Source organism: Orbicella faveolata, unplaced genomic scaffold, assembly GCF_042242905.1.
Source record: "Orbicella faveolata isolate gen_17 unplaced genomic scaffold, um_ofav_v1 contig_24, whole genome shotgun sequence".
Lineage (NCBI taxonomy): Eukaryota > Metazoa > Cnidaria > Anthozoa > Scleractinia > Merulinidae > Orbicella > Orbicella faveolata.
The window spans coordinates 3,738,212-3,749,140 of NW_028301552.1; the positions used below are offsets into that span (position 1 = coordinate 3,738,212).

Consider the following 10,929-nt stretch of genomic DNA (forward strand, 5'->3'; position numbering starts at 1 on the left):
TCACTCTGCAAGGTCGAATAACTTATACATCTTGACGTTTTAGATGGAAAACATTCATTTTACCGCCCAGTAAATTAAAACCAGTGATTAAAACAAAAAGCCAATTCACACTTTGTAATTGCTTTCTAAAGTATTGTTTTAAGAACTTTTTTTCAAAAAGAGCCCTACAACAGCGAACGTCATTTCGTCTCTTCATCTCTGAAAATTTGCCACTCTACTTAAATACATAACTACCATTTTACTTTTAAAATATCTTCCACTAGCTGATGTCTTGGGAAAAACGTATAATGCCGGTAATAACATCAATCTAAAGAAACATCAAATAAGGTTAAGTACATTTCCCAAGAGGCTGGTAAACGAAAAACAACTTAATTTGATTCTCGTTATGAGCAATACAGCATTCAACTTTTCTAAAAACATGAATAAATTATGATTCCAGGTAATCTTGATAACTCCATTGTTGACGTTACTTCTTTAGACTAATATATTTCAAGATACTACAATTATACACCGAAATAATTTTTCTTCAGTTACAAAAACAATGTTTCTACATGCATACAGTTATCAATATTTTCATTCACTATTTACAAGTCCTGAGTGCTCTGTGTAAATTTAGCGCCCGAGCCTACTCCGGCTCACTTTTCAATCGATAGGCCGCCGGCTTCTGATAGCATTCGTTCGATTACAACTCGACTTTAGTCGTGACATCACATCAGGGTCAGATCGCTTTTAATCGGTTTTCCCTCGCGTCTGCTCGTAACATCCGTTGGTCTTCGTTTTTGAACTAAAGCTTCTCGCTCTGGATGCCAAGTCGTCAAATGTCGTATGGTCTCTTTACTTATTCACTTGTCCTCTTGTTATTCGTGGTCCTGTGCCGTATCTCCTGGGCAATTATCTGCCATATCTCGATCATCTAAAACCAAAGTGAACTGTTAGCCTTGAACAGGGCATTATTTTTGCTGGTTATACTTTAAATGAAGTCTTTGCGGTCAATAAATTATTGGCGCCTAGTAGCGGTTAGATGCAAGCAAGCAAGCATTACCACACCCAGCTTGTACGGAAAAGTAATCTATCATATATTACCCCCACCCACCAGGGCGTTTTTGTAAGGTTACCCTTAATTCAATTCTTTATTTACGCCATATAGGGCTTTTAGATACATTTTATATGTAAAGTAATGAAAATGGTAAAAAAAAGTTTAGAAACATAAAGCCGTAAGGAAATAAAATTTGTGTGAGCAGTGGCCAAAGTAGCAAGAGCTTTCTGGTTCAACACTGCCATGGTCAAGTAAATGGCAGCATAAAAAATTAATTCAGCTAAACCTACATACACCAATTGGTAAAGAGAATGGCTGTGAGAGGAGAGAACATAACACAGGGATACCACCCTTGCTCAAACTTGAAACTCTTGGATGGTAGGAAGGTAGAGTACCAATAAACAACCCTGCCCTATCAAACTCAGAATACATAAAAGTGTCTCATAATCCAATGATTAACTTGATTTCACAAGAGGAATTTATTTCCATTTGCATTGTTGTGAAACGATATTGATTCATGCTTTTAGCTGTGCATTATGTAATGTTTAAAAAACGAGCAGCAGTGTTTTATCAGGTTTAAAACACGAGGTGTAGCCGAGTGTTTTAAACCCAATAAAACACATGCAGTGAGTTTTTTGAACAGCTTCAAAAACGTTTGTGGTAGATCTACCCATTTGTAGAGTAATCCTTGGTTTTATTATTGTAATGAACACTATATCGAGGCTTCTCTAATTAAGTGAGTAATCTTAACTCTTTCTGATTCGCCAATTTGTTGCTTAGCAATGACGTCATCCGTTTTTACGCGTGGACGTATATAGTTAGTGTTAGCGACATATTCCCGCCAGCAGTTCAAGTTTCAGTTATCGTGCGTGCACAGCACGTGTTTTCAAGTAAATTAAGTTTTAAGCTACCCTTGACTATTTAGAGTGCAAGCGGGAACCGATGTCTAAGTACAAACTATTTTCTATGCTTGCTTTTTAGTATAAGTTTCAAGTTTTGACGTTTTTTAACCTTAAGTACCTTTAGTCTCGGTTTTTTTATACAACAGCCTATTGTACTAGTCCAACACGTGGCAGAGCCCCAGTTTTCAAAGTTTTTCTTTCATCTTGTTTTTAGCGATAGATCTTTATAGTTCACACTCCCCCTAGCTTAGGTTTCTATTTAGCAACTTTCCTATAAGAATCTCTGGTAATTCAGTTAAGTCCTTTCTTTGCTAGTAAATTCCCACATCGCTTTCAGAGGCGCTCATGCAAGCACGTTTTTATCACATCGTACTATTTTATTGCTTTCAAGTTTTTAGAGTGTTATCATTTATTGTATTAGGACAGTTAGCAGTATGCGTATCTGCTTGGGATCACTGATGATTTTAATTGTATCTTTACTGAGAAGTTTCACTGGAAGTATTGTCATATCGCAGTTATGATTGGAATGTTTGCTATTATTGTTTCGTGACTCTTGTCATCTTGTAATCTTCTATTATCTGGTAATTAGTTTATTCATTACATTATATTTCAGTTTACGTTCGATTATCGTCAATTAAATCACCGTCAATCACAGCTGATTTTCCGTGATCTCTGGCTTTATTCGATTAGTAAAGCATCTCCCACACACGCTAGTCTCATCGCAACAAGTTGTCTAGCAAGTGACAATTCAGCCTTTCAACAGTCGCTGTGAACCTGACGTTACAATTATTATTTTTCTGGAGAAAATTGGCTTCAAAATTTAGCCGTGTCTTGATCAAATGTAAAGACACTCATTAAAAACATTCTCCTTTATGAATTATTAATGAGTTTTTGGACCAGTTATGATGTACTTGTTGACATTGATGATGTACAATTTATTTTACTTGGACAACACACTTAGCTATGGTAACGGTGCATTCCATAGACTTGATAAGTAGAGTCTACAGGACATCACCAGCTAGTTTACACTCAAGAAACCAGAGTTGCTCTTAGTTGTGCCTTGAGCAACTCTTCTACTTCTTTTCTGCTGGCCAAACTTCCTACATGCACCCTAGTTCAATGATGAATTTTGATGCAGCCTGAGACATGAATCAATGACTGTTAATTTTAATTAAAATGTATTATGTTATAGCGGTCACTTTGCTCAAAGCTAGTTTCCAGGCATGCAACTGAAAAGACGGGATACAAATATTTTGTGATAAATAACATAGCATGTTAAGAATCCCAAATGATGGATTCTTCCAGGTTTCAGGGTAGTTAAAGAGCAGTTGGAAAAACATCAAGATAAAAAATTAGTGAGGAAAGTGGCATCAGATAGCTCCTTGCACCCACCCTCTCCCTCTTTTTTTTTTGCTCATCATTTTTTGCACTACAGCCCAACTAACTGAACACCTGAAAGAGGCCACCCAACTCACAGAAGGCCAGAAGCTGATTCCCACAACTACAGAAAACAAATACGCCATTTCTGAGTTACCTTGCACCTCTGTTTCAAAATGACTCTTCATGCAAAACTTTTCATATGAAAAATGAGTTTGATTTGCATGAAAATGAACATGTAGGCAGGATACATTTCCATAAGAACGGTTTTGCACAAAGACTTGTTTTGATACAGTGGCAAAAGGCAACACAGAAGTTGCCTATTCAGATAGTGGCAAGGGCAGAGGACTTGAATCCCAATTGTCTACCATGCTGACACTCAGTCATATTGACTGCTTCAAAAGACACCCCTGTCCCCCACTCAGGTAGTTATTCAGCTTACCGTCAAACTTGGTCCCGCACCAAATACAGTACTGATGGGTTCTTCTGAGGTACATGGTCAGGTGCTCGAGCTTCTCTGATGGCTATCAAGGGAAAAAACAAACTAGTGACACAAATGTTTTACTAAACAATCAAAGCCTTCTTGTTTTGATACACCTAACAACAGTTCACTTAAACAAAGAGTGATGGCTTAGGCTGCAAGTGCTCATGTCAATACTCATGTCAGTGCTCATGTACATGATGCCATGAAACATTCAAAACTCTCAAGTGATTTGTTTTTAAGTACCATACTCTCATACTCTAATTAAAAGATCTGTGGAGGTGCAGTGACCTAGTGGTTAGTGCGCCCGCCTCCAAATCAAGCAGTCCAGTTTCGAGCCCTGGCCAGGGACATTGTGTTGTGTTCTTACTGTCACAGTACCGCTCTCCACCCAGGTGTATAAATGGACATGATAAGCAATATCTGTTCAAAACCCCAATTATCAACAAACCTCCAGCTCCTCCTCTTCTTCATCCTCTGCTTCATCCTTGTGTTCTTGCTTCTCTTCTTCATTCTCTTCCTTGCCATCCAGCTCAGTTTTTTCTTCTGGCCAAAACCACTTTTCAACACAGGTTAGATCCTGTGGCAACAATACAAAGTAATAAGTTTACAACTTGACAAAAAGGAAGTTGGTTATTTTCTTTCAATTTTAAACACTCAAAAAAGTATTTTTTGATAGGTGGCAAGCTTGATCTCCCATTATTTGTGTACTTTCTTCATGGCACAGTAGCTTAATGGGAGCCTGGGGAGACTCCTATATAAAAAGGACGTGGGTGCTCATCAGAAATTTTGAAAATGACCGCTAAGGGGTACTAAGATCCTGTTTTGTGGGCGTGGCTTGAATACTGTTTCACCCCTAAAAGGTATCAATTCCAAAACAACATATTTACTGATGCTGGACACTTAATGGCAATAAAGACAATTGCTTTGAACACCCACCACTCAGAAAGTTGATTGTCAAATATCTCCTGCGCAGCCACATTTTTTCAGGTACTGTGTGTGTAAAAAGTACTGTGAAAGCTGCCGCTGTGGACTTTTTGAGGCTGAACACCCTAAGAGCTACCAAAACCACTTCTGTAACCCCTAAAAGGTACGGCAAATGGGGGTGCACTGGCAACAGAGCTGTGTCTGTGGTTTTTGAAGGCCTCAAAATTATAGACAAAAGTAATTATTACTCAAAAAGGAGCTTGAGTTTACCTTTGACTTATCCAGCTGTTCACAGGCCTTCTGGCTCTTATATAAATCACTCAATGTTTGTCTCTCGGCAAACTTGTCACTCATATGTCTCCTGAAGCTGTCTCTCTGATTCTGCTCTATCTTTACTCTTTTCTTTGCAGTTTCATGTTTCATTGCCTCCTTTACCTCTCGCTGTCTCTTTAACAGCATGTCATGACCAAGGCCTCCACGATCTAATGAAAGCATTGAACAGGTTATGTTTGAAATGCAGTATTAAGCCTACAGTGCAATCACTACTTGTTAAATATGCAGTACTGAAAACTATCCATACCCACTCAGTGGATGGTCATTGGAAACTTCAATAGTTAGGAGTCTCCAACACCCAAATTTTTGAAGAACATTTTGAAGCATGAAAACTAAAATTTTCAGACGTGTAGAGTGTGCAAACCTAGCCAATGTCATACCTGCCCCCTGAAGAAAAACAGGGTTGGATACTGGCCATAAAGCCCTGGCCAAACGGACTCACAAGTAGACGCAAGTTGAAAACTTGGGTCTACTTGCAACTCTGTTTGGCCAGGCCTTGTGTGCACTTGCATTGACTTCGGATGACTTGCACTCACTTTGGTCTAGATCAAATTTGCATGCAAATTGATGCAAGTTTTTCACCGTTTGGCCATCCAACCCAAGTCAACGCAATTTGAGAGACATCCATTAACCTATTATTAGCCAATGAAATATAGGATACGTCTGCCTTGAAATATTTTTTGGCGACCTGTACGTACTTGTAAGGAAACTTGTGAGTCCATTTGGCCACAAATGCAAGTCTCTATGCAAGTTCAACTTGCAACTACTTGCAAGTCCATTTGGCCCAGGCTTAAGAGGTACTAGGTTTAATAGAAGAAACTAGAGTCTGTTAAACCAGCCAATTTCATTACTAAAGATGCTTTTTGCCGGCAAATATATATCAAATAAATTTTTTCTGTACTTCTGGAAGTACATACATCCATATGTGGTTATATGGTTGCTACACCCATGCCATATTTGCAGCAGTTGCCTGTAATAGTATAGCAAAAATGTGCCAGCATCACTGCAACAACACTGACTACATATCAACCAACTATCATGTTTCTTCATTTTGTAAAACAACAAAGTATCTGACCTGCCTTAACAGCCAATGGTACTGGCTCTACCCTACCAGTTCCTAAAAAGAAACAGATAAAAAATTATTTTTTCTTATAGTTAAGTAATATAACCATACACTGTTTCATTTTTTAAACCTGGCTTCATTGTTCAAAGCCTGGACAATGCTGTCCACTGGATAAATCGCTATCCAGTGGATAAGTGTTACCAAAACAAACCACGCCATCCACCAGATAGTGATTTATCCGGTGGATAGAGTTATCCACCTTTCGAACAACCCAGGCCAAACCTGTAAGGGTATTTGATCATGTTTAAATAAAAAAAAGAACAGTTAACTTTCTTTTTCAATACCCATTATTGTTCTCTCCATGAACAATTGATTGATAATGTCAACAAGCTTTAAATCATGTTTAAATAAAAAAAAAAAAAGAACAGTTAACTTTCTTTTTCAATACCCATTTTTGCTCTCTCCATGAACAATTGATTAATAATGTCAACAAGCTTTAAAAATTTTAAGACCAAACAGTTTAACTGTTTTTTTTTTGTTTGTTTTTTTTTCCATCTGTAATCGTTAGTTTACATTTTTCACACACAGGATTAATTAGTACAGTTACAATTAATCAAATAGTCAACACTAAGAGGAAATTAACAACTCACACAAAAAGAGACAATTACAACAACAACAAAAGGTGGAAAAATGTAGCAGAGAACGAGTTTACATTAAGTTAAAATAGCTTACTAAATGATGACTTAACTTAAATAATAAAAATGGTAACCCTAACAACAACAAACTTCTAAGACATTTATTCATTTCCCAAGTCTTTAGAATAATTTACCGTCTTTTCCTAGGCCCATTCCATGTTTGAATCCCATTTTCTGGAGCATAGCAAACCCTTTATTGCTACTATCCAACGCACTAGCGAGCCCTAGTTCACGGTGTTCTGTCTCACGCACCCGCATTGGTTTTATTTTGTTACGCTGATTTAGCTCGTTGTGCTTCATCTCTCTCTTGTTCTTCTTCGCAATCTTGTCTGGAACTAAACCGGGAGCGTTTTCAGCTGCACCCAGGAGAAATTTATCTGACATGTAATCTTCCTCCTCCTCGTCCGCCATCTTGAAGCTATCGTTACCATTCCCTCGCGGAAAATGGCCTTCGATGTTTTCTCTGGAAGGCCGAAGGGTACTGGCCATTACAAGAGTCCATTAGAATCAAATCTGTAGGATGATAGTTTTTCATTCCTGTATATTATTTTTGGCGCGGGGCCAAAAGGAAAAGTACGGCCTATAAAAAAAATCTTTTCACAAAGTGCTTTCAGCTTGACCAAAATTCGACCAGACTGGAATGAATCTGGCTAATGGAATTATGAAAAAACATGCCAGTAGTGAAAGCGACTGTGCGCTTCGTCAAGACGTCTCGCGAATTTGAAGAACTTGGAAGACGCACTTTTCACTCGGTTGTTTTCTACAGCTAGGAATCAATTGTATTGCACCTTCTCGTCAATATGTTCCTCTCACGTCATTCCTGTCACGTCCTTTGGGAACATTTTATTTGAAAAGTTGACAGCATTGCCGCTATGTTTGAGTTGCGCTATTCAACGGATTGAAGTCTTTATACGTGGCAGGTTTCTTATTACGAAGTTCGATTTATCCAAATATATTCAAGGTATATATCGGCGTACTGGATTAGCTCTGGGTAATGCTTCAATTACATATTGAAGTGTAAAACTCACCCAGCTATTTTTGGGACGGTTAAGATATAGGTCAGATATGTACCAAGGTTATAATGTTCGTTCAGAGTTATTGTTCTGCTAATAAAATATTTGTTTGGCAGCATCTAACTTGAAGAGAATAACAGCCCAAACAATAGTGACTTTGGTTCAACAACACTGAAGGTCATTTTTTTAAGAATTTAGCCGGGGCTCTATAAGATTAATTTATTCGCACAGTACTTGCTCGAAACAAATATTTCAGCTTACTTTTGGCAAAAAATTTAACAAATCGAATGTGGTGTGAACCACATTTCGATTTGTTTTTTACCACAATATCAACGTCAAAGAAAATGTTTTTTTCGGAGCGCGAGCTGAAAAAGGCATTGCGCGACACATTGACGCGAGCAGCGTGGTATGGATTCTTATCGACAACGGCAAATAAGTCAATCAGCTTGCGAGATTAGCAGTAATTGTGGTAAAAATTTCCTTTTTAGGAAACAGAAATTGTCAATAAAATGAACTAAGGGTAAGTTGAAAGTATTTAAGCAGACAGTTCCTCGACAGAGAATTTATCAACAGATAAGAAAGATCATCACAGTTACACAGCTTGAGCAGCTGTGAAAATAAAGTCCAAGGTACATACGTAAGGCCCACAAATGATCCCGGCCCGCAAGTGATCCCCAAATTGTACCGCAAATGATCGCGGGACCGGAACTGATTCCACCACAAAAAGTTAGGAATGGCGTGGACTCCATGAAAAGTCTATGGATGGATACATATTTTCTTAATTATCCTAGGTGAAGAAAAGGCAAGTACCTCAGGCATAAAAGCAGCAATAAAAAACGTTTCTCATACTGCGCAAATTACTAAATTGACATGTGTCGACTGCATAAATTTTTCGTTTAGGATGCGCACTGCAAAAAAAAAAAAAAACAAATTTTCGAAGATGCCTCTTCCATCTAATTAACTGCTCAGAACTTTTCTCTGTACACTTGTTATACTTACGTCCTAGATAGCCACGGGCTCCCACGAAAGTCTCTAAGATTCCTTGGTGATAGTTACCGTAGTAAAAATGTAGTCAATCTGCTTGGGATTTCTCAGTTGTCTCCAAATTTGAGGATATAGTGAATATCCTGCGTTATCATACATCTCAGGTCCGGACCCAATAAAGTCATTCAGGGAAGGATCTAGCTAAAAAACAGATTTCAAACACAGGATTTCGTGACGTTGGATTTATTTTTAAAGTCGTGAAATTTGCTTTCAAATCGTTCATACTGCACATTCTCTTGCGTTTCACAGAGTAACTGTTGTATCAAAATATTGTATTATTATTGTAAAACTCAGAAAACTGTGAATACCAGAAATATTTAGGGATTATTATTGTTTAGCAAGGAAAAGGCCAATTAAGCGTGAGAAAATTAAACGCAAACACCAGCGGTAATAGGCGACGTTCGATACATTAGTTCTAACATGGCTCCGAGGCTTTCAGGACGAACTTCTATGTTTGGTGGTGTTTTCTTTGTATCTAAGTCTCTTTTGGGAATTGAAAGATAAAGGAAACTTAAAAAAATTGCAATTTTGACCCGAAAGCCTCGGATCGATGTTAGAATATTGATATATCGAACGTGGCCTATTGGTTGTGGTTTTGAGGTTTTCTCGCGTGTCCTGAACTTTATAGTGATTGGTTCAGTACCAAATAAACCTTTTGGAATCAAATACAAATGTTCACTGTTTTCTGAGTTTCACAGTCATAAAACAAGCGATTGCATAAATTTAAAATCCACTGTCCAAATTCCCGAGTCCTCACATTTCCAAATTTTATGGTACAATCTGGGAATCATTTCCGCTCCTGGGATCATTTACGGTGCAATCTGGGATTCATTTGCGGTACGGGGATCATTTGCGAGCCGGGATCATTTGCGGGGCCGTAGAACTCAAAATAATGGCTAGAGATCAGAGTCACCAAAGAAAATTTCGCTGTCGTGTAACATAATTTAAAAGTGAGGGTCTCTTTGAGGATGCCGAATTATCGTTTATCCGAGTTTAAAAAAAAAAAGTGTCCATCTCTCGGGTGACGGGTTCAGTTGCAGTTGAGCTTCGAAATTCTTCGAAAGACTTCTAAATCCTTGTTATACTACAGGTGGTTTTCGGTCGACATTCGAAAGGCTTCGAATCTTCGGACTGGTCGCAACACCTGGGATGATCCCTATAATTTTCATGTGGTCTTGGGGCGTTCTTTGTCTACACGACCGTTGCATTGCATTAATTTTATTGACAGCTTTTCCCATCAATGTTTCTTTTTCTATTGTACGGATTGGCCAAACAAGGTCACGTTGCATCTGTCATGTGGCATCTCTGACATGGCATCTCTCACGTGGCAGACTGTAATCACGCGACAGTTGACACATCCCAGACCATAGTGAAACGCTTGTGGGGCAATTGGCCCTCTAGCTACGCAGACACTCCTTTGACTAGAATTTCTTCCCAACGAAGACGCACACCGTGAAGCAACGAATTTAATAACAATCAACCGTTCTTTTGGGGGGCAAATGTAGTGTTTTTTTGTTCGTTCGCCCCCAAAAAGGACGCCTGATCACAGGCTATGAATTCAAGCCCTTCTTCAAATAAAATTTTATTTATTTCCAGCCTCAAACGTTTTGAAATACCTGACATAGCTGATGGATAGAGGAAATCGTAAATACTTCATTGTTGAGAGTAATCCTTTAAGAATGGTTATATGGTGTTGATTGGTCAGAATTGGTCACGCGAGACACTATACCACGCGATAATCCTCAGCTCCGAATGATATCCTGGCTGCAGAACGCGTGCATCGCACTTGCTGTTCACAGGCCACTGACCAATGAAAATCACCGAAAACGTTACCGGTCAAATCAGTGAGGTTAAGGTCAAGGTGATAACTGCGCAGCCTATTTATTTATAGATAGATTTGATGAGAAATGACAGCTAAACAACTCTGTGAGAAGGATTATGAAACCCACAAATTGCCGCTGAAGCAGTCTTCAGTGGCCTGTACGTGACAACAATCCGCAACATGGTGCAGCTTATAAAATTCTCTTTGGTTAGGGCTTATTTAAACCTAACTTCATT

The 10,929-nt window shown here is 38.5% G+C and overlaps 1 protein-coding gene across 1 annotated transcript; it reads right to left on the reverse strand.

Annotated features, from left to right (window-relative positions):
- Positions 1 to 87: 87 nt before the first annotated feature.
- On the reverse strand, positions 88 to 7,318 carry LOC110042540 (G patch domain-containing protein 11-like). Its single transcript, XM_089291125.1, has 6 exons — positions 6,949 to 7,318; positions 6,132 to 6,173; positions 4,994 to 5,205; positions 4,248 to 4,376; positions 3,758 to 3,839; positions 88 to 913 (listed from the first exon to the last, which is right to left on the reverse strand). Exons 1-6 carry the CDS (start codon positions 7,301 to 7,303, stop codon positions 858 to 860), a joined length of 876 nt encoding a protein of 291 aa, XP_089147251.1. The 5' UTR covers positions 7,304 to 7,318; the 3' UTR covers positions 88 to 857.
- Between the last annotated feature and the right edge of the window lie 3,611 nt (positions 7,319 to 10,929).